General features: G+C 41.5%; 1 protein-coding gene across 7 annotated transcripts in view; it reads right to left on the reverse strand.

Annotated features, from left to right (window-relative positions):
• The window catches only part of CELF2 (CUGBP Elav-like family member 2), a 497,548-nt gene that overhangs the window by 290,374 nt on the left and 182,174 nt on the right, over nt 1–25,000 (reverse strand). For 3 of the 7 annotated variants that reach the window (XM_087825754.1, XM_087825739.1, XM_087825749.1), the window contains exon 1: nt 12,393–12,485. The exons of 3 other annotated variants lie outside the window; for them this stretch is intronic. In XM_087825754.1, the coding sequence (XP_087681880.1) occupies nt 12,393–12,466 (74 nt within the window). In that variant the 5' untranslated portion in view covers nt 12,467–12,485. Of the gene's footprint in view, nt 1–12,392; nt 12,486–16,811; nt 16,922–25,000 lie in introns of those variants that run through there. One more of the 7 variants, XM_087825717.1, reaches the window with a different exon arrangement.

Here is a 25,000-nt window from a genome sequence, read left to right on the forward strand (position 1 = left end):
AGCATTTTCTATTGCATGGGTTCCCTGGATATTAAAATGCTAATCAATGAGGAGCAACACACTAAGGTATATAACATGTAAAGTTCTCTCTCTTTTTTTTTTTTTTTTTTAAACTCCAAGTGGTTTAAGCTCTCACTAAATTAGAAATAGGATCTGATCTAGTGTCTAAAAGAGCAAAATTGGCCAGGATATTTTTCTTGTCCCACAGCCAGAATTTTGGACCAAGGGAAGAGTCCACATCACAGTAGGTTCCCACAGGAGCAATCTTTTTCTTTTTCTTTTTCTTAAATCCCACCCTAGGTGGGAGAAAGGGATCATAAAGACAACGTGGTGTCACAGGGGTACAATGGCAGGTGCCTAGGATGGCAACAGTGTCTGGATCTCAACCGACTCTTTCAGCTTGGCCCATCATGCTTAGATCTCAATCAAACTATAGTTTCCTGTTTTACATCCTGAAAATGGAGGATTTGTGAGAGGAGGTACAACTGTAACTGAGTTGACAATGGAGCAAATGAAGTGCTGAAAGAGTAATAGCATCTTCCTCCAATTATATGATCATCACTGAGGACTCAGGACTTCGACAAAGTGTTCAAACATCCGAGAATGGAGTTGGTATCATGTAGTTGAGAGACATGGTATTGGGCCTTATCACTTGATTTCTGAAAGCCTTATAATGAGGGTGGAGTGGATATACATTCCATTCTTTGGCTGTATTTTTGTTCAACAAAGCCTGCAATTTTCAGTCACTTGAAAATGTAATTATAGATAATGTTTGCATCAGTAGCAAGAATACAATAAGCACACAGGGCATGAAAACTCCACTCAAATCACATCCTCTTAGGTTACGACGCTTGTCTCCTGCCAAGAGTAAAGGCATTGCGACAAGCTAATATTGAGTACGGAAGGGTTTGTGGGTGAGGCCAATCCATGTCTGAATTCTACTCTAACTTTTCTAGTGTCCCTTCCCTTGCACTGGGTGTCTACACATGAAACAAGTATCTACAATTTGCTGAAAACCCAAAATCCTATCAAATGTTTATGAACTTGAGCAAAAAGCTATGGAGAGGTCGAACGAGTACTGACACTTAAAATGGGCTGGGTACCATAACTGAGTTGGTCACAACTGCTGATCATCTAAAGTCCCTCTGTCATCTTGCTCAGGAACTCAGTTATGCTCCTGCCCATTTATTTTGGCCCACTCATGAAGAAGGGGGGAGAAGTGCATGTAACTCTAGAAAGGATAAAGTCACCAACTGAGGGGGACACTGGGGACCTATCATCATCCGAAAGCCTTTTTCTAATTCTCAGAAGAAGGCTGTGGGGCTAGAGGGTCCCTGAGAAAGGCCAAGTGTTCACCTAAATCAGATGCAAAAATTAAGACCCGGAAAGTAAATGGGAGGAAATGCCAGGTTTTTAATGAAATCCTCAAAAGAAACCTCTTCATGAAATATACAGTTATCTTAAATGAAAAATGGGGATTCACCTTAACATTCCACGCTAATTACTTCCTTATCTCTGCGGTAAGTGAGAATCTGCCTCAGGCATCAGGAGAGCTTGACAAAGCTGCTCTGTGGTGCCCCATTCTATTGACATCTCTTACAACACTCTTGCCTTCTAGACTCAGAAACTGGTCTGGTTATGAAATAAAATCAAGAACAAGCATTTGATGTGAAAGAGCACAGAAAAAGCAGATTATTAGAACACAGCTAAGAAACTGTATTTCACACTCAAACCCACATATTCAGCTGCCAATTTGTGAACATAGCTACAAGTTCAACCTGTTTATGGTCTTAAAAGGATCTCAGAATCCCTCAAAAGATGCACGAGCACCCCTCCTGGGCCAAACTGTGATCTTAGGCTTTGCAAACGGACAGATAGAGAGACAGGCTTGAACTTCCAGTAATACCGCCTCCTAGAACTCAATTTCCCCACTTGTGAAATGCTTCTGAAAGTTACTAATAATTTATATAAATCCCTTAGTGTAACGGCTGTCCCACAATATGCTCTAAATCAAGAACAAGTGATATTATAAACTATTTCAGCCCATGGACCCACAGGCAGGCAGAGTGTTAGCAATCAGAATTAGGAGAAACATACCCACCAAAAAACATTTGGTTGTCATCAAATTAGTTTTGTTGATGCTAGGAAACATTTGCTGGCTTCTGCGCCTACATCGTTGTATTGAACAGACAACTAGAAATCAATGTGGATCAAAAGTATCACGTTCTGAATAAGCCTGACTGTGAGACACAGAGGCAGGGTGAAGGCTTCGCGTGGCCTCTGGGGCTGACAACAGTCCCATTCTAGTCACTTTTTATATTAGCTGAACATGAAATCTTGGCCCAACTGAAAGGCTGCCTATAGTGTCTGACTTGACGCTGAGAAGATAAACTGTGCAGACTACAAAGTACCAATTAATTTGTACAGAAACAGTTGTAGTATCTGTGTGGCAGACCCCCTTCTCTAAAGATTTTGCCAACTTTGCTAGATTTTGCTACTTTTCCTTTCCCAATGATCTCAGAAACAGCCCTAATCTTCTGATATTAAGTCCCCATTGCCTTCAATGAAGGGCCCTGGTACTCCCAACACAAAGTGGTCTGTTACTCAGGTAAGGGGTCCTTACGTTTGGAGGTCACATTCATGGCCTGGGGAGTTTCTCAGAGCCAAGATCACTCTCGGAGCCAGAGTAGATGCCCAGAGTAGATGCTGAGTGTTCCCCTGGCCAGGCAGGGATGGAAGTTCCTCAACAATGGGCTCAGATTAGGCCTTGAGCTTCCCAAGTGAATCCAATCATGTCTGATCTAACAAACCAAGGGACTTACAAGGTGAGAAGCAAATCTTCACACTAGCCATGGTGGCTCTGGTCTCTTAGATTTCAAGGACCCTAACAGCTATGTCAGCAGAAATAAATGCCTGCTTGTTAAAGCACAAGAACAGAATAACTTCCATGCATCCCGCAGCTGGGCACCACCTGGATACACACCCTATACCCCCCACGCCACCTGTTAAGGGAAAAATTACTGATTCTTTCTCCAAATGATTTTCTCTTTTAGAGACCCTCCTCTCCTCCTCCTCTGTTCCCCAGGCACTTTGTGAGCTGAGGTCCCAATGAGGCCATTAGGTGGCAGGATCTACGAAGTTGCCCCTAAAGATTCATACTGTCAAAATGGTTTCCCCGAATGGCCTAATTTCTGCAGGGTAGGAGTCCCGTTCTGTGAGAACCAGCCTTCATATTGTGTGGCTAATTCTCATCCCATAAAAAAATCAAAATCTGTTTCAGCTGGGCAGAGATGGGCTTTTTCAGAACACACATATGGGGATAATGGATGGAGATACTGCCTTCTGCTTCACCCCATTCCAGAAGGGGAGGTCTGACCGCAAGTTCACAGTTGTTGGCCCATGAACTGCATTTTATTTCTCAATCATGTAGACAGAGAAGAGAATGGAAAATCTGTCTTCTTAATGCTATCCTGGGGACAAAGCATTTTCTGGAACTTTATATGGGAGCAATACTGCTTTATGGGTCTTCGGCTGAGACTTTATAAAGCATGAATGTTCCGCGGGAGGAAACATTAGCCGGCCAGTCGTAATGAAGTTCCATTGTATTTGATTCTCCGAGGCAATGCAGATGAACTTGTGGTCACTTTTAAGTACCGTGAAGCTATAAAATATTTAGGTTGTCATTCCTCTCGCAGTATTAGCTTCACAATAACACTGTGGGACAGGTAAGAAGCGCATCTTATTACCCTTATTTTCTAGATGAAGAATCTTGACAAGTTACTTGAGACCTGAAGGGGGCATGGAACAGGTCAGAAGACAAGCCAGGAGAATACAGGAGGTTGCTGCTTAGTGAAGGGTGCTTAGCCTTGAAGAACTGCCTCCTGACCCTTTGCTGGAGAGACCCGAGCGCAGTAGTGATTCCTAGTCATTCCACTCTGTTGCGCACAAGCAAGCAGATCCTGAGGCAGGGTGACTGTCCCCAACAAACAGAAACAATCCAAGAGGAAGTGATTTCTAACTAAACATTAAAACCCACTCAACAGCCCAATGACTTAAAATGATTTTTGTATGAAGAAGAAAAAAAAGTTTCCTAAATTCTTCCTGAGACAAGGAGGAAAGAGTCAGGAGAATTGGGCCTTTTTGAGAAAAGAAAAATGAATCCTGACAGAGAGCGATATGATGTAAACTAAAGATGACTTCATATTAAGAAATGGCTTTGAGATGGAGCTGCCATAGTGTTAGCCAGCATTCAGGCTTTTCAAAGGACTTGTGTGTTGCCTTTAAATCCTGACGAGGGGGAAAGATGGCTGGGTGGACAACGGGAGTCACAAGGAAAGATGTTACCAGCATGACTGAAGGGAATAATTGCAGTTGGAGGCCTCCTGGTGACAATTTTGAGAAAGCAAACACAGCTGCAGCAGAGCCAAATATAGCTGGCCACGACAATGACATCCATAAAGTTAATCATTCTGAAATATGCTACCCTTATGCTCAACCAGAAAACTCAACACCCCTTCCATAACGCAGGGAGAAGTCAAAATACAGTTTTATGCACAGAAGCACGCAGCTGCTCCAGTGGGATTTACTACCAGTGACGACTGAGCTGTTCTGATACCACCCTCCTCTCGAGATTCCAATTCTCAGGACTGTGCTGTGGGCACATGTGGCCCCTTCTCTTGAAATTTAGAAAACTGCTCGGGAACGGATAATAAAATGGGCTCAGAGAAGCCCATTTAATCTCAGAGAAGAGTAAAAGGACTGAGAAGATACAAGTCAGGAAACTATTTTAAAAAGGCAGAAAGAAAGCATCAAAAATAGCTATACTGTTCATGACCTACAGGAATCTAGGCTGGAGTCCAGAGAACCGAGAGAGAAGAAAAGGCACCCTAACAAAACAGACATACATCTTTTATACCAAAAGCTTTCCTTCTTTATGCTTTTTCACAGCATCTTTCCCTTTTACTATTCTTCTAAGGGTTTTCGAGGAGAAAATGACATGTCAGATTTCAACCTGTATTCACTTGCGTGACACCCAATGTCTTACTCTGGAGATGCAAAGAGAAAACAATTGGGTGTGTGAGCTAATGTGCCTGTTTAAGTTGTTTTACATCAATCCCCTCCCTGTAACTTTAGCCTTTTAAGATGTCCAGTTTATGTGCTGGTGCCCATTAGGCACAATCACAAATTCAAGGATTCCTTTCAATAGCGACAGGAAGCCACAGGATAATATATAGGGATCACATAAAATGTGGCAGCAGCCAGGAATTTGGTCTGGCCAGGACCAGCTGTGTCTACCCAAGAAAATAATGATTTAGGGTCCACAGTCCAGATTTTCCTATGCAGAGTCTTTCTTTCTTCCTACTCTAACCCTAAAAGATCCTGACAGTCGCAACATCGCAATTGTAACCGAGAAATAGAGGGGCCCCCAGGTGCAGGGAGTTTGCAGCAAGGACAGAAAGGGCTGCTAAATTGGGGTCTCAGCTTGTCACCCTGTCAGGAGTGACAGGATCACCGGAGTGAACTTGTCACACCTTTAAGAGAAGCCACTCTGGGGATCTGGGCCAAAGAGTTAAAACACAGTCCCGAGACCAGTTTCTGCTCTATCACTAATTTGAAGTACATCTTTGGTCAAGATGTTAAACCTTTCTGAATCTTTTTCAGTTATGAAGGTAATGATATGTAAACAGGCGTTATGTTGTGCAACAATTTCATAACTTTTAGAGCCAAAGACGATTAAATGTAAGCGATGTCAAGAAAGTGAATTATGCCTAATAAGATAGTTTTTCATACATTTTTTCCACATATATATATATATATATATATATATATATATATGTATAAGTGTGTGTGGATACACACATGCATTATGCCTACTGATCACAGCCATATGAGTAACAAAATATTTCGCTCTTTTAGCCTACAGGACCAACTGATTTTGTGTCAGATAAATGTGGTACAACTTTCCTGCTACAGGGGGCAACTAAGAAATAAAGACATCATTCATGGAAAAGGGTATAAAATACCACCTTAAAATTTAATGAGTCTAAGTCAAGCTATGAACTTTCTTTAGAAAAAACCTTGGAAAGTAAGCCTTTCAGTATAACATCATAGAAATTTAGATCCTACTATGGAAATTGAAGAACTATTCACTCCTGTGGTACAAAAAAAAAATGTTTTAAGCTGTCCAAAAGTTACGTCAAAATGTTGAATCAGCTGAAATTAACTGCATTCTCTCTGAGTGGACACCATCACATGTGAAAGGAGGAAATCGCCAGTCCTATTTGAGCCTATAAATGTCAGACAAAGCAGCTGGTGGGTTCTGGGAGCTTATTTCTGTGGTCATGACAGAAAGAGCCACACAGTTTCACTGAAGAGAAAAACCTCTTGGACTTCTTTCATTATTAAGGCTTAAAATCAAAACATTCTATGTACCCCACTTTTAAAGCACAATTAGTCAAAGAAATCCTGTGTCACCTATCTGTATGACTCTTACAGAAAGGGAGCACAGATCCTTTAAACCGAGATCTCTTCAGAACAGATTTATTTAAAAATCTGACCTTACGTAAAAGGCCCCAATGAGCCTGGTAGAAAAGTCCAGAATAATAAACCAAAATGATATTTTAGTCTAAATGCAGCCTAAACTTAATTTACATACATCTTCAGGAGGGAAAAAAATGGGTCTAATAATTTGCTGGCAAGTTGGCTCTGAGGCATTCATTCCAAGAAGTAATTAAAATTTAACCAAAAACTGAATTTGTACTCATCTGTCATTCTGAGAGCCATATGATTACATATTTATTAGCATTCCATTTTACATCATCAGCTGATTTGAAAGCATCGCTCTCAGCATTGGAACATAATATACAACCTGCACTTCATAAAAGAGACCGTTCATAAGGCTCTGGGTGTCGCAGAGTGACAGTGGAAATCTCAGACATGCTCCCTGGCATTTCAACCGCATAACTGGAATTGCATTTCCATAAAGCTGGTTGGAGTAATCACTTTCTGTTGTGATTTAGGACAAATGGAAAGAGGGAAGTGGCTCAAAATCTCCCTCAACGTCTCCCCCTTTCTTTTAAAAGTCCTTCAGGAGGAGTCTAAGGCTCTGAGTAAATGAAAAAAAAAAATCCCAGGAGGGGAGCAAGGTTTCCATCCCTTCACATCCACATTCAGAGCCGGAGAATATTGGATGACACAATTAAACAGTGATGACGCTGAAGGGGAATAATTATTTGACAATTACCTGAGAGCGTCACATTTACTGTGCTAATTGGTTTTTGTTTCCCTCAAAGGTTTTTCCAGGAGTGCACAGCTCCATTTCTCTTAGATTGAGCAAGAGCTTCTTCTTAAGGAAAAATAAAAATACATTTTCTGCACTGCTACACAAGTAGCACACGGCTGATGCTGCTTCATTAGGTTACCGGTTCCTCCTCAGCAGTGGGCACAGACACGAGGGCATGAGCACGTGCAGGTGACAAGCTGGACATCCTTAGAACCTCCCCAGCACTCCCTTCTGCAGTTTCCTAGAACAAATGTGACGCTGAGAAACAGCTGCCTCCTTTGTCCTCTCCTGATCTTCAGACAAAAAGCAAAATGGGACCCTCCCCTGGAAAAACTGAACCCTCTGGAATCAACACTCCAAACTGGAAATACAGACTAAGTCTGGGTGCAGTTCAGCCCAGGAAATGCAACATACGAATGACTTATTAAATCAGCTCCTCACCACACGCTGAATACACCAGGTTTCCACTGAAATGCAGATATGATGAGGGATGTTTACAGTACTGTTTAGCAGTTGTGAAGACTGTTTCTCATTCACGATGGTGAGATCAGACCCCTGTTGATATCTGGTCTCTCGAGTCTACATACAAGCCTCCACAAGGAACTCCACCCAAATTCTGACATAATACCTAGATCATGCGTGCGCTGGTTCTCCGACAGTTTATCAGGTTATTTTGTATGGCAAAACATTACCTCCCTTTAGATAAGAAGTGAGTGTTTAACTTGTAAGATACAAACCACAAGTAAGAAATAGAGAGAAAGAAAAGCTTGGAGATTTGTGTTAAAAAAAAAAAAGGCGGGAGAGGGGAGAATGCAGGCTTTTATCAGAGGCCAAATATACTGTTATTATTGCTGTTGGGTAGGAAAAATACTGAGGTGAAACACATTCCAAATGATCCCATGAAATCTTAATTACTAGGTTCAGGTCTGAAAATCCTATCTCCTTTTTATCTTGTTTTGCAAGGTTCTTATTCCCCCCAGTTCACTGCATCTCCTCAACAGATGCCAAAGTAACCTCAATCCAGCAAATTACAATTAAATAGCAAGACTTAACAAGTAAAATAATACCTCTAACCCAGATCAAAGATAACACTGCTGTTCTAAATGCCAGTGTGGTTTGAGTTTTGGGTCTCAGGAAGCAGCTGATACTAAAATATGCAGTGTTAACTGAGAAATCCCATCTGAAAAGTATTTTTAAAATATCTTTAAAGAACTATATTGCATAGCCCTTTCCTTTAGAGTCTCACCATTTTAATTTTCTCTTATGACCATCATGGAATCAGGTGATAAATCTCAGTTCTCTCTCTATTTTATTACTTCCAATGACACATTTTCCAAAGACACTTTAAATGCCATCTAAAAAAACAAGGACCCATTGCTTCTGACTTTGTTTGCTGGTATCTGGAAACCAAAAAAAATATTTTTTTAATTAAAATATATTCTCTTTAGTTAAATGAAATATGGAATAACAGTAAATTTGGATCAAATCAGAGAGTAATCGACTCAATTTAAATCAAATTAGAGAGTCAAGTCTGAAAAGGTGCTATGTATTTCCTATAATGCTCAATCATTAATATGTGGCATCATTTTGCTTTTCTGGCCAAAAAAAAAATCTGTATCATACTTAGTTCACAGATCTCTCTTCTCTCCCGTTAACATATGAACATGCATTTATAGAACACACACACACGCGAACCACCGCTTTCCTGTTCCTGCCTATGTAGCACACGCAAGCATGGGCCCTCTTTAAGGATCACCTGTAAAATGAGGATAACCACCACCCTGCAGGTCTACTGTGAAGCTTAGAGACTGTAAATAAAGTGTCCTGAGACAAAGCAGGCATTCTATCAATGACTCATGCTTTTGGAATATTGGGGGAGAAAGGGAGAAGGCAGTAATTACGCTGCCTTCTTGGACTGCCACACGGCCCCTCTACTAATTTCTTCATCTATAAAACAAAGTCTGCTGCGATGGTCTCTAACTCCCCTTTCAACTTTAACGACGACATCCCTAGAACCAATTTTCAGTTCAATGAGGCACTGACAGATATTTCTAGTTATCCTAACCTGAGAGGATCTAATGAACAGAAGAGGAATTCACCAAGTTGATGAATTTACATGCAGGAGGACTTTTCTCATTTTCAATAAGGTTACTTACCGGTTATGAGGGAAAACAGTAAGATTTTAAATTTATTGGTATCTTCTTCTCAGCACCTTATTTTAACATCACAAATCTGAACTAACACTTGTGCAGTTGCATTTATAGATTTTTTTCCCTCCTGTAATTTCTCATTTCCAAGATATTATTTCTTATATTTTTGTTTAAAATTTTTTTAAAACTCTAAATGCATATCTGATCATTAAAGAAGTGAGACAAAGGACAAAACACAACCCCCAACACCAATCCAAAACCAGCTACCCCAGTTTAAAAGAGATCTTTTAAAAAAATCAGTTTCTAATTTATTTTCATACATTGTTGCAAATGATATTCTATAGTACCATAAAGACTACAAAACTTTAATAGTTAAAATGATTTAAAAGGTCCATTTCAACTTACAGTTTTATTAATGAATATTTAAAATACCACTATAGAGCCTTCAGTGACCTGGACTTTTTAAACACTGGATGGCTTGTGGGTCCACGAAGCATAATAATTCATCTCCAAAGCTATTTGTTCATCTGCCTCGAGGACTCAAACATATTACATCTTACAAACGTATCTAATATATTCTCATGGGAAAATGCCATTGAAAATACATCCTACTTCTTTTAAAAAAATAAAGCCTCTACGCTTTATTTAAGTTCCTTTTAGGAACAGGCCAATATTCTAGCTGACTGAAATTTAATGCAAAGGGCTATATACTGTATATGATAACCAGTCTGGAAAACATTAATTCCACACCGCTATCTTCTCAACTGTATGTATATGGCAATAGGATATGCTGCTAGGCGGGTTTCACATATTTTCAATTGCTTATATGCCCTCCACATGCCTCTCTATTCCCCAAAGTTAGTCTCTAATGTGAGTTAATTGCAAACTCTTTTGGAAAACATGCCACAGCATGCTCAGGGCTAAGGAGACAAATAATATCATTTACAAATCCTCTACTTTTCCTCTTTTTTTTTTTTTTTTTTTTAAAAAGGGCAATTAAGCAATAGTTGACAGATACTGAAAACAATTTAAGTTTGATTCCAAAGGACGTCATTTGGAAATAACTAACATCTGGAAGAGAAGTGGGGTAGAAGTGACATTAGGGTTTGTATGGTTAACCCGTGGCTAAAATACAAAGGCTCTATTAAGAGCAAATAGTTTGAACAAGCACCTTCATCCACCTAATGAAAAGGACAAATAAGACTTTCATAATTTAACTGACAAGAGACAGCACCTTTCGAAGGCCACTAACACTTTAAATTCAGAGCATTCATTAGCTAGATATACTATGGTCACTGACATAGTGGGTGACCATAAATTCAAAATCATGACCAAGCCAATCCTTCGGTTCAGCCAACATTCCTCCAGAGGAGAACACACACAAAACTTTCAATAGCTAATGTGCAAACATGTATTAAATATCTCTACAGATATACACACACATATATATTTAAGGAGGACAGGACAGAGACCTTTTAAAAGAGATATTATGGGAATGTAACTAACCAAGATTAATTTCTCTGAGAAAACTGCCAAAAGGAAATTCAATAGTTTAATTGATGTTATCGGATTATCTTAGTTGAGATAAAGAACCTGGTTGCGTGTACAAGCAAGTTAACATTCTTAATATCGAGTGGAAGACAATCTGAATTTAACAGATTCTATCATCCCCCTCCCCCATTTTCAAAAAAAATTCCTAGGGGCTCAAATAATTGGCCACTGCAGTTTCTCAAGAATCTCTCAACCCATAACATTTAACATACAAGAAAAAGAATCTAGCACCGTAGGGGAAAGTTAGTTGCCAGGGAAATGGATCATAAAGCTCGGAATGGCATGGAAATTGCTAAGAGTACAGTAATGTGCCAGAAAGAATATGGATGTTAAGTCTTAACAGTGTGCAGAATAGGAAACACTTTATGTGGACTCTTACCAAGGATAGCAGTCCTTTCCCCCTCGATTAATTTTAGCCTAGATTCACTATCAAAATTCTTGCTTGATAATTGACAATTTCACATATTCCGTTTCTAAAAAGGAAACAGTCCTTTCAGACCCTCTGCTGGCAATCTCTGTTCTCCCTCCCCAGGTCCTCCTTCCACAACACGCCTGACATACAGACAGATCCTACTGAGGTGACAGAAAGTTTCTCTTACCAGCTCAGGCACTATCAAGACTAACCAGCCAGATTAAAATGAGGCATACTTTCCCTTCCTCAGGAATCCGAGCTCTCTACTTCTCCCAATAAACTCTCTACCCTAGTTTGACGACATGTACAACAACCAGAAGCACATTAATTATTAAATTAGAGGCTGCATACCAGACAAAACCACCACGATTCCGTAAAAATTACCACTAATTTCTGCCATAGAGCACACCTGGCTATTGTAATGCCTTCTAATTACCACCCCCTCCCTTTTTCCTTTCTTTCTTCTTCTCTCCCTCCACTCTTCCCCGGGAAATAAATCTTTGAAAATGGCAAGTCTGAATAGCGGATAATTTGGTAAGAAGGGATCTTTAAATGAGCCACCAGAGCTCCAAGAACCCCGTGTTTCCAAAGACAGGAGCGTGCACGCGCGCACTCCGCCCCGGGACGCCGCGCCCCGCTGGCCATCCCCAAACCCAGACCCCCGGGCACCGCGCCCCGCTGGCCGGTCCCCGCTCCCGTCCCGCTGGCCTGGCTCGCCGGTCCCCACACCCGATTCCGGACCCTTGTCCCCGCGCCGCTCGGCAGGTCAGGGCACTATCCCTGCTCCCCAAGCCCAGCGGCGGCTCGGGAGCCCAGGGGAGGCGACTGATCCCGAGTCGCCGCCCGCGTTGCCGGGGCGGAGGAGCCGCCGAGCTTGCCTCGCCCTCCTCGGGGCTCCAGGCAGGAGACTTGACAGCGGCCGCCCGGCCGGGGGGGGGGGGGGGAGCACGGGGAGAACGCCCGCGCGGCCACACGTCCCCCCTGGGACCCCACTCACATTCGGTCGGGAACTAGCAGGCGGCCCTCGACCATAATGTCCGGGAGGAAATCCAGCTTGAAGGCAGAAGTCATGGTCGCGGCGCACGCGGCGCTCGGAGGGCGGGCGGGGGGCGGCGGTGCGCGCGTCCGAGCGGCCGCGGGCGGCGAGACGGGCAGGGACAGGTGCGCGCGGCCTCCCCGCGGCGGCCGCCCGAGCCGGCACTTGTCACATTCTCTCCCCTCCCGCGCTCCGCCAATCCCCTCCGAAAGCCAGCGCCCGGCCGCGGGCTGCGGGGCGCCAGGTGCGGCGAGCGGAGGCGGAGCTCCGCGCCCGCGCGCCGCCGCTTAACCCCTGAGGGCCCGCCCGGGGGAGGGACCTGCCCGCGGCGGGCGGCCGGCCCGGCGGAGCTCGCTGGCCTTAGCGACAGCCCGGCTCTGCCCAGGGTCCGGAGCTTGGAGAAACGCTCACCGAATCGGGTCTGCCCTGCCCCGCTCAATTCTCCATGTCCAGGGCCCCTGGCGCGAGGCCCGGAACCGCTGCTAGCGTTCCTGCCGCTGTGTGGCCAAAGCCTAGTGCGCCTGCCGATCAAAACCCAACTCTGGAGCCGCCGCAGACCCAGTCCTCCCAGGCGTGTGTTCAAACGCTCTCGGTGGGATCTGCTGGCCAGTGTGTGAACTAACCGTAACAACAGATAGGATTCGTGGTTTAGCCAAAGTAAATATCTCGTAAATGGCCCAAGTGACGTTTAGGGACTTATCTCAGGGCTTTAAGGAGAAAGATGAATCAATCTCTGCCCAGTTATGTTTCCTTTTGAATCATCTTGAAAACACTAAGAAGTATAAGGGGCTGAAAATTAAAAACAATAAATCACGTTTTCTCTTAAAAAGGTAAATCACGTACTTGCCGGTTCCTAGCATTTAATACGACGACTAAAAACCCACAGTGACTTCATGAGTGTTAGGTCTATAATAGTCACTAAGCTTGAATGCCCATCTAAGATTTGTGACTGGTTTAGCGATAGGAATTGAGAAAAATGACAAAACTCTTATAGATAGAAGCAGGTGAATTTGATTTTCCCAGGTGATTTGCTCAAATTCTTGAAAGACGGCTGATTTATATGGTGGCATTCTAATTCAGCATTCTCATTATTGTTTTATTGTTGGGTTATTTGGATGAAACGGAACTTTTCACAATGTCACAAGTATGTAAAACTACTTCATGGGCTATTTCACATTCTAAAGCAACATCATAAATCGCAGAGCAGACATGAATAGTTTGCCTCTTGGTAATCTCGGTAGCCAGGGGGTTAAACAACTCAGTCAGGCGTAGTTGAATATATCACGTGTAGTTAAATGTATCAGACACCATAATATGGAGAGAGAAAAAAATCTTTATCTTTTTTCTCTCACCAATTTCTTGTGTGATAATGAGAACTGACCATTTTTAAAGGTTATGAAGAAAAATAGATATTTATATACCAATTTTAAATTCACATACCAATTTTAAATCCAGGCTTGCAGCACTGAGTAATGGAGGAACAGGCCTGGAGTATTCTAAGGCCAAACATACACAATATACTTGATTTCCTTCTTCAGCTGAACAATATATCTGGCTTTTGACCAAGATAATTCTAATTCTAAGGCAGTTAGATGCAGGGCTAGGACTAACCTTCATTCGAAAACACTGCCTTTCTGAGGAACCAGGTCTAGGGTCACAAGGAATTGAAAGGCAGATGCAATAAAATGAATCTTACATCCAAAATGCCTGAAATTTCCTAATAATACTAGGTTACCTTTATTCCTTACCCCAGCTACTGCAGGCTATCTTTGAAATTGTAAGAACTTCATTGGTCTTTCAATAATTTTAATAATTAGCTGGATAAATGAGACAAACCTTGAGAGTTCTTGGTTTTCCACACATTATTTACATAAATCCCAAATGTATGTAATGAATTGACTATATAACAAATTTATTTTAAAATGAACAAACAGAACCCACCCCAACCATAGAAGAGGAGCACAACTGCATTAATCAAAAGGGAAAAATACTTTCAAATCAGCTATGGAATAAAGCTCCATCTATGTCTGTATTCTAAAAGGTAGAAGCAGCTTCATTAACATGTACACTTCTGAAATATTTATTTTCCCTTTAATTGCATGTGAATTAGTTGGGAGAAGCTGTAGGGAAGCCCTCTTACTGACTTAAGCCTTCTCAGCAGTTTGTTAAATTCTTGCCTCCAATCCCTGGAGGTGATCGTGGATTCAAAGCAGCTTTTAATCATACTATGAGGAGGGTAAAGTAGTGTGTAAGTAGGTCATGGAGAAAGAATTACAAGTGCATAGGTTATTGCCTTATTCAACAACTAGAGTGTACCAGAGTTTTCAAAGCACATTTGCTTTACCATTTAAAGTAAGACGCAAAATGGGTCAAATATAAAAGATCACTCTTACATGGGATACAGTGACAACATTGAGCCAAGGAACGCTTATGGGAATATGGTTGAGTTTAAATAGTTTGGCAGCCAAATGCATAAGTAATGTAGTGACTACATACGCACTTGATGTAGGTGCCAGAGAGAAAAAAATACACACACACACCCCCCATAGGGTTTTGTTTCCATGATATCAGCACATGTACACAAATTTCAAAGGCTCTTGAGCTTAAAAACGAAAACAAAACAAAAACACCCAACCAAATATCATCTGATGAAAAGCTTAAGTTTCTCATTTCACTGCTTTGACAGAAGGCAAAAAATAAATAAATCTGAAAAGAACTCAATGGGGCCCCTTTTTTAATTTTCATGCAGTAATGAGCCATCAGGTATCATGTTTTGGCAGTTAGAGTTCTTTGGCAGACAGCTCCACTGGGCCGCTGTTGAACACTCGGGTTTAGTGAAACTATTTTATAGCCAAGGATCTTACTAACAGCAGTGAAAGAAGACGGGGCCATCAGCAGGCTCCTCTTGTGGTCGGTGACACCACAAAGGGCTGCGCTGTTGGGAACCATGACATTTCCTCATCGTTATAGTTTCATTGTAGGAAAACCTTAAGCTCTTCCCTAGGCCCATCCCCCTACCTTCCCTAATTGTCTCTCTCTCTCTTTTTTTAATCAACTTGCTATTCATTTCCCAAACAAAAGGCAATTCAAGAATTGGAAGCACTTCAAGGGAAAGTTTCTGAATGACCTCATTTTTATATGAGGCCTTCCAAGGCAATGAGGTGCACTGTGCTGTTTCAGCAAACCCCTTTCCCTCTCATGCCTCATCTCAAATTGAGTTTTGTCCAATGGTCATTGTTTGAGCACTGAATTATCACTGGCATTTAAAAAAAAACAACAAAAAAAAAACACAGGAAAAAAACAAACCCTCAATAGAAACAGTGCTAATAAATGCCTTTGTACATAGAGTACACACTGCTTGAAATCAAACAATCCTATTCCTGTCACCCCACTCAATCAATGAACCAGAATGTAGTCCCTCAACTACAGACCTTTCAACATCTTTGCACAAAGCGTATACTCTAACTTAGAGACTGGTGACTGATATATAGTGATTGATGATTATAACCAAACGATTTTCTTCTCCTGCAGACAACCCTATATATTTTATGAAAAATCTCCATTTTTAAAAAAGTATTTGTTTGCATCGTAACCTCTTTAAAAGCAAACTATCAACTATGCAACTATAAATGAACCAGCACTGTTCTGTACTCAAAAAGTCACCTTCACAAAAGGGTTTTCCCCCTCACTTCTGGCTCCTCATTACAAACTAGCATCCACAATATCTTTCCCCATTCCATTTTCAAATTCAAATTTTATTAACATAGCTGTTTGGTTTAAAAAAAAAAAAAAAAAAGGCCAGTGTGCTCACAACCATTTGGAGCAGTAGATCAGGCCCTATAATGGGGATTTCCCATCATTTCCAGCCAATAAACTTCAAATCCGCATGAATTTTAAGTACCTAAGAGAGTATCTGACTTTGTGGCCATGTGTTTGTTCTCGGCTTACCCAGTTTTATTAGCAACTTGCAAACAAACAAACAGATCCTTAAGTGATACACTGTAAATATATCTTAGCGCCATAAAAGAATCACCTAAAAAATAAATTCTTACATCACCAATCATACGTTTAAAATGATCGCCTTATTATTCCACCCACCCACCCACCCACTTTTGAAAGCTTCTGGAATGGAGATTTTATCACAGTCTTAAAACAACTTAAGTGAAATTAAATGCCAATAAAGATGAAATCGTTATTAAACTCATATTTTACACTTTTACAGGAATTTAAATAGCCACTCTCTCGAGAACAGCTGCTACTGGCTTTTTGCAATCTTGTATTTTTCTGAATCTGTTTTTAATAGAGCAAAAATACATAATAGTGAGTTTATCTCCCTTCTGAAGAGGCCCTCAAACTGAAGATCGCTCTTTGTGTACATACCTTCGTGCTCGGAAAGGAGGTGCCCTTCTAGAGTTTTCAGAAGCTTCCATTCCAAGGGGATGAAAGGTTAACACTGTGGATCTGGCAGGCCCAGAGCCCAACCAGCTCATCACTTCCCTCTCTAACTTGCCTTTCCTTTTTCTTTCTTTCTCCATTACACCGCTGCTGCCTTCTTTGCCGCCCCCCCCCCCCCCCCCGGCTTTCTCCCTCTCTCTCAGATGGAATCCAGACAATGCCAGAAGCTTCCCTCTACAGCTGGTGTCTGAAGAGGCAGGTGACTTACAAAAGTGAGGTGAGTTGTTGGTTGCTTATCTGCCAGAAAAGACAAGTTTGCCTTAGCCTTGACCAAGGCTGATTTCTGACCTAGGAACAGCTGTCTCTGGAGTTGGGCTTCTTTCCAGACACTAGCAGGGGGTGGGAGGGGGAGACTGTAAAACTGTGTCCCACAAAGTGAGTTAAATTGGAAGTGAAAATTGGGAAGGAGAATGGAGAAAGGATGGTGAGATGAACAAGGCTTGTCTGTCCAGCATGGTGATTTGTACACAAAGGCACCCAGGGGAAAAAAACCTCTGAAGGAATGTTTCAGTGGCTTCTTGAAGATGCCGAGATTTGTCAAACTATACCAGGTACCCTTATCTGGTGCCAGCCTGGCGGCAGGAACAAAATTTATACCTATCAGAATGAGGGTTTTAGTTCTTGGCAATCTGCCCTTCAACACTCCCACCCCCACAAAACGTTTTCCCCAACTGGCCCGAAGTTCTCATCTTACTGTCACGTGTTGTTAGATTAAAAAAGGAGAGACGACTGCTTGACAAATGACAACAGCTGAGTGGCAACAGCTGGGTGGATACAGTAGCAGGCATAACACTAGGTCCAGAGAGAAAGCAGCAACAGGTGGGGGTGAAAGAAAAAGAAATGGAAATTTTCGCCTGAGGGTGAGGGTTGCCCGAGACAGAACTTGCCAAGAATCAAAATCTCAGCTCGAGAGGAAATCTCTGCAGGCATGGCAGCCCCATTTGCTTGCATGTCTCTCCTTTCCCTGAACAAATGAATTAGAGTGAGGATTAAGAGAGCAAAAGCCTGGGGTTCTGTGAAACAAAATACACGAATGTACTTCACCCACACTGATGACAGAGCCCCATCAAAGAGCTTTTGGTGATGAGGATCAGAAGTCATCTGATATGGTGCGTGCAGACCAGATGCGCTAAGGCAAATGCTACTTCCAAACTGAGTGAAGAAGATTATGAGACTGAAGAGCCACACCTGTTGGATTCTGCATGTGATTCTGCCTCAGAGTTGATGGACACCGGGAACACATCCTTTAATTTTCTGATTCATCCCTAGACCTTTGTCATATGTGTGGACATCATTTCCTCGTAGGGATGAGTGGCTGAAAAATCAAAACCTACCACGATCCTCAGATAAGAAGTACAATGTGTTAGCCTAATTATTCCTACAGCAATTATATAACCAAGCTATTAAAGTGACATGGAGGTTGAAAATACATTAAGGTTTTGAGCACAGGAAATTTATTTTTTCTCTATAATATGGTTCAAATCTCTAGCCATTTTTAGCTTATGAGAGAGGTTTTCAAAAAATCCCAAATGACTTTTTATTTAAATTTGCTTTTCATGCTAATTCCCATGAAGTCTATTAGGAAAAAAAAAAAGGTTTTTTTGTCACTTTCTCTTAAAAAACCCACCTAAAAATCTTCATGGAAAAGTGGTGTGGCTACCTACCCAAGCTAAGTGGAATGTGTTTTCTCTTGTCTGGTCTACTGCTGAGTGTAAACCTTTGTGTTACCCAATCGCTTAGTTTCCCCACACTCTCTGGAGGCTGACAGCCACATTTGCCCCATTTTATAGGAATGTGGCAAGGTTAGCGAGGAGGAGAGATGTGAATGACCTTGAGGATCTGAAAAAGAAAGACGGTGAGTCTGAGGATTTCATTTTACTTTTTTTGAATAGAAAGATAAGCCCACGGTGTCCCAACAACATCTTTTCTCTCCTCATTCATCCATACTTCAAGGCCAGTTCAACGCCCCCCTCCTCTGTATTACACCACTTATACCTTCCTACCCAGTGTTCTTTCTGCTTCATGGCTGCTGTGAGCTTCCTGAGGGCCGAGAGCCTGTCCTATATCGGGCACAATATATCTTTGTTGCTAGATTGGTTATGATCACAGTAGGATATATTGTGGCCCCTCATGCAGATAAAAAGTCACGTTTCAATTCCATAAAGCTTTAAAATACTCCATTATTCTTTCCAACATCTGCTTCCATTATGCAGATTAAAGCCTGAGAAAAGTGAGGCTTAGGAGGCATTCATTCAAAGACCTCATGAACAAGTAGGGACACAGAGGGGAGTTGTGGTTAGAACTCAGAAGCAAAAGACTACTGAGATTTTTTCCTTTCTTTTTCCTTTCTTACTGTAAAGCTTACTTCGGTGGGAAAACTAGGAGGTGTGTACAAATCAAAGTCCATGGTGGAAATGCAGCCCCAGAGGAAGATCTGACTTTAAAGTGTCAAATATCCAACCGTTATAGTTTCAAGTTGGCCAAGGACGGAGTTGGTTGAGTCCTGAGTTAGAGTCCCTTCCACTATGAGCTGTCTGTCTCTAGGCCAATTACTTTAACTTTCTTGGTCTCGGTTTTCTCATCTGTAATATGGGGATAACAGAACTCCACTAACTCTTGGATATCGGTGAGAATTACATAAGATACAAGAAATCACCTAGTGTAGTGCCAGGCATAGAGTTGATTGTTAATAAATGCTGATGTCACTCCTTACCTCAATCATAACACTCCTACCCCCCAATCTTTATTTAAACCTGGAACTGGCAGGTGGGAAGGAAAAGAGAAAGCCAGTCTTAATGTTATCATTCTAGAGCATTAGAGTTTCCACTGACACTCCTACGTCTCAGGCAGCAACCTAAGCCAGAGGAGAGAGGAAGATTCTGGTTTATGGAGAGCAGGGGCTTGGAGTAAGGTCTCCATCCCTTTTTATCAAGTCAGTTTCCAAAGAGAAGGTCAAAGTGAATCCTAACTCCTGCCACCAGGAACTCATGCCACCCACCCCCAACTCAGCACACTCCCATTTACAGAGGTGCTTCTTAAATCACATCTCAATGGACAGTGAGCCCTCTCACAGAGCCCAAAAGAGAACTGGGGTCCCACACCAAGATATTAATTAACAAAGGAATGCCCTGACAAAGACGACCACACTGCAGGGCCCTTGGATTGCTGAGATGCACAGCTTCACGGGAGGGGTGGGAAGCATCTGACCCATGTCTGCATCAGGCACAGCTGTGCCCATTCCAGTCCTTTCACACGCCAGCTAGAAGCCAGCAACGCCGTCCTAGGTTTCCGCAGAGTTTTACTGACTGCAGCTGCCACCTTTCTCAAGACGGGCATTTAAAAAGCCCCAGATACCGTAGGTGTATCAGCCTTATAACTTCAAACCTCAAGCTCTTCGTGGCCAAGACAACAAAGCTGGTTGAAGGGAATGATTTTACAGGAAAATGCTAGTGTTGCTTTTGCTCTGAGGGCATGCTGGCAAGTCCTGCTTCATAAACTCCAGTGATTCATCACAATCCCAAGCAGCCAATCATGGGCGGGTCAACTCAGAATGGGCTGAGGTGGCAGCTCGAGCTGTCCTGGTAATACCTGTCACTCTGGGCCACTGTCATCCTCTCCCCACAGATGCCACTTCCCGTTAACTCTGACGGTGTTGACATACAAGAAAATGTGCTTGGATCAGTCACACAGTGATGAGAATGCTATGAGAAGACAAACATGCCTGTCCACAATAATCCTTAAAGACATCATGTGAAGCAGAAGACCATGCTTGTGTACCTCATCCCAAATCAGGGTTAAACACACACACACACACACACACACACACACACACACACACACACACACACACACATTCTCACATACACTTACATATAGGTCTGGCTTCTATCAGAGTCCGATCTCTGTAGATTGGTACCATGTGATCGGAAAGGTGCTACAGCTCCAGGACACTTCATTTCGAGTCTTAATGGGCTACAACATTAAAACCTCACATACGCTTTCCTTCCTCTGACACCCTCTTCCCAGTGTCAGTTAAGGAAAGTGCCACAGATTTCAATCCTCTCCGAACCACTGCTGCCTCGTCTTTCCTACAGAATAAAAGTCACTGTGAGTTCAGAAAAACTCCCAAAGCCAATAAACATGAGAGAAGCAATCAATAGTTTTATGAACGGGGAAATCTCCTAGGAATTACCAAAATGTAGAAAGAAATTCACGAAGGCTAATGAGGATGATCGAAGGCATTCTTGCAACTGAATAAACTGTACTTGTTACTGTTCGAAGAGGTGAAGAAAGATGCTGTGGAGCTGGGTGAGATGCCATTAAGCAAACGGCAGTTTCAATGACTTTTACAGAAATCTCCACACCCGGACCTAAACTGGAGATTTCTAATTTCCTCTCTACCACGATTACACAAAATCAAGACATGCTTCTCATCTACAAACCCTGACCCCTGAAATCCAGCAATCATTCCCACACAGCACTCTTCCTTTTGCATTTTACCTTTCTTTTCATCAACCTTGGTGTTTCCAGGGCTCTGAGCAATGAACTTTCCATCAGCCACATTCTCACCTAATTAACCCCCCTGATTACAATAATTAGTATTGATTCACTCTTGGAATGACTTCCTACCTATTCAAGCACAATCTGTACTTGCTATAAAGTTCCAGATATGAATATTAATCAAATGCTCTTCTTTGTTTTTCAGCCCCAGAGAATCTTTTGCAATTGTATACACCAATATTTAAAAAAGAAAAGAAAAACTGTGAGGTTTTACTTTAACAAACCGAGGAATACTGATACGTTGAGGTTACAGATCTCAGCCTGCGGTCAGCTGAGCGCATCTACGTCGGTATTCCGGAGGCTGGTGTGTGGAAGGGCTTAGGGTGCACTCGTTACTCTATTGAAAGAAGCCATTTTCCCAGTTTGAATCTTCTGCTATTCCTTTTCTGCAAGTCTGGGCTTAGAATTAAAATTTACTTTGACATTTGTTTAGGTCACTATCGAGGGGGATCACCACACATAGAGGCTGATGGCAGGATGCAGGTTACATATCTTGTTACTGTTGTGAAAATAGACGTAGACAAGTTTGCCAACTTCAGGCAGTCTCATACCCTCCCCATCAGGCTAATGGAAAAGATCATATGTATGTGGAATGCTGGAAATGGGGTCTCTGAATTCCGGATGGTAATGGATCAAACCACAGGAGAAGCAAACAAAAAGTAAGAAGGGATTTCCCTCCTTCTTGGACCTAAGACCACCTAGAAATCCAAGTGAATAGATCTCAGGGAAATAATTATAATTTAGTAAAAAATTCAACACGGAGGTTCCCAAGTTATATCTTTATTTCAGTGTGCTACTCACAGGCAGCTAGGGAGCACAGGAGACTACTTTTCTTCCAAACCACAAAAAATTGCTTTGCAACCTTTGTTTTGGAATAAAAATTTCCCATGAAAGCAGAATCTAGGTGTGCTGGCAACGGTGGGCCAGCTTCAGTTATAAAGCTTCACCAATTACCTTTTATGAGCTCATCCTAAAAGCAATTATTGGCATACCCGATGGAGTGAGCAGTTCAGATCCCATTGGAAGTAAGGGAACATAATAAGTATGCATTTAAAATCTATTCTATTCACAATGGATAACTTTTAAAATATCATTATACTGCAAATACATTTTGGGTCCACCCAGGCTCTGAAAATATTGTCCTTAGAAAAATCTATACTTGAGAAGGCAATTTATTTAGCCTGTAACATTAATTTAAATTATTCTAAATTAAGTATTTCATAATATTTCAACTTAAGTTTAAAAAATTGATATGTCAAAACTCTAAAAAATAGTTACTATTTCATAACTGTGTTTTCATAAGGAATGCATCTTGTTCCTTATTTACCGGGAATACCACTAATTTAAACCACAATATAATCTAAGAGGAAATATTTGTAACTAAATATTTTAAAATTTTTCCCTTTAAAATGATTCCCCTTCTGTTTTTAAAAATTAGGTCCTTGATATCTCTCCATAAATTTACTAATATTTTTCAAAATATTGCTCTGGCAAAAGTAGCTAATTAAAGCAAAACATGAAAATGTTAGGTAAAAATTATTCTTTACAGAAACCAACCTCGGTGAGATGATTCTCATGTAAATCAATTACTGTTTAATATTACAGGGTCTGTTCTTTTATATCTAGTATGAGAATAAAAGTGGTTTCAATATTACGAAAAGTTAGGAACAGATTTTCCCATTTTCTCTTTTTGAAGTCTCCCTGTTTTCACCTTAGAAACCGATGTTTATGTTATAAAAAGAAAAAATTTTGAGGATGTGAGAAATGCTTGCCCTGCATGGAAATGCGTCTTATGAGCACATAACCATATATCAGAAATCAATACATTCCATAGAGACTTTTAACTTAACAACTTAAAAGGCTATATAATAATAGTTTGTGACCAAAATTATAAGGGCAAAAGTTCTCACTTGTCTTTGAATTTCTAAACTGTTTCTCTATCTGGATGCTGAAGGAGGAAATAGAGACTGAAAATTATAATTTACTTAAACACAGCAATATTCCTTTTAACTTCTCTTTCTTGCTACATTCCGTAAGTTCACCAAATAGGCAAATTTTAAATCCCCAAGCATAAATACTGTAGAGGCATGTCTGATAACAAGGTATTTGCCAGAATGATAATGGTATTACAAGCAGTCTCAATCAATACATTTCTTTCTGTAGTTAACAGAGAGGTAAGCAATAAATCTTTAACTTAATCCAGCCAACATAGCTGCAAAATGCAAAGCTCTATGAACGGCAGATATTAAATTTTTTAAAAGCACGGAACCACAAACAAGCAGTACTAAAAGCTATTCATTCTGTATAGTCTATACAAACAAGATTATAGCAGATAAAAAGGGTGTTGAGAAAGAAAAAAAAAAAAAGGCCCAGACATGCATTAAGCTAGTTTGACAGCTCCATTGTTCAACCGGTCCCATTGTCAGACCCAAAGATGTATTCAGTGCTACAATGTCTGCTAGCAAATAAACAAAAGACTACATTTTTCAAAGCAGGATGCCCATTCTCTCGTAATTCTTTCTCTGCTTCCCAAAAGGTCAGTGGTGGCTCATTCTTGGTATGCGATAGAACCCCAACACAGATGCAGGAAACAAATATTTGTTTTCAATACATAGGGACCCAGGACGCCATGCATGAAGGGAGGTCTTTAAACAGGTACACATTTTGGCAAACAGGATAAAGTGATCCAAACCTGGTAACACAGAAGGACTATCTAGGTAGGCTAAGTCCAGATTAGAGCGGAATTTGGAACGCAAGTCTAATATGGGGTCTCCTTAGCTCCTTTTTCTGTGATTATTCCATGCAGAGTGCATCATAATGAAACAGGCTTAGACGTTGCAAAGGAAAAGACAAACCGAGAGCCAGATTCGGAGCCTTTAAAATGAGCCACTGGCCACTCACAAATCGCAGCGAGCAAAAACATGATATGCTTTCAAAAGGCAACTCGGGCAGAGAGAACTCGCACACAGCAGTCCTTGCCTTTTTTCTCGCTTGCTCTCTCTTTCTCCCAATCTCTTGGTCTCGATCTTGTTTCCCTCCCTCTCTCTAGATTCTTTTTTTTTTTTTTCTCTTCTAAGATAAGGAAGCTACTTGCTTCAGAGCATGATTATTGTTTCAGCCAGCTCTGGAAACGAGAAAAGCATACATTAAAACAAAGGCCACCACAACATACCTTAAAAGCAGCTCCTCATTTCTCATAGTAACAGCGGATTTGGGACAGCGCATGCTTTCTGCACTGAGACACTGATAGTCTCAACAAAGCCAGTTCAGAAGTGCGCTCAAACATCAATGCCACAGTAGCTGTTCACTAATGCGCGCTCTCTCTCTCCCTCCCTCCCTCTCTCTCTCTCTCTGGCCCCACTCTCTTCTCTAGTCAAATTCTGAATGGTGGAGCAAAGGGGCTCCTGCAGACTCACTAAGTAGAAATAATCCTCTCTGACAAGTTATGTTGTCTAGCCATATTTTTACATTAATACACTGTGCTGCCTATAGGGGTCTTGTTTGCATTCACTCAAGCCTGCCTGGTGTTAGTTCTCCTAATTACCATCTTAAAA

Source organism: Miniopterus natalensis, chromosome 1, assembly GCF_054644295.1.
Source record: "Miniopterus natalensis isolate mMinNat1 chromosome 1, mMinNat1.hap1, whole genome shotgun sequence".
NCBI classification, from domain to species: domain Eukaryota; kingdom Metazoa; phylum Chordata; class Mammalia; order Chiroptera; family Miniopteridae; genus Miniopterus; species Miniopterus natalensis.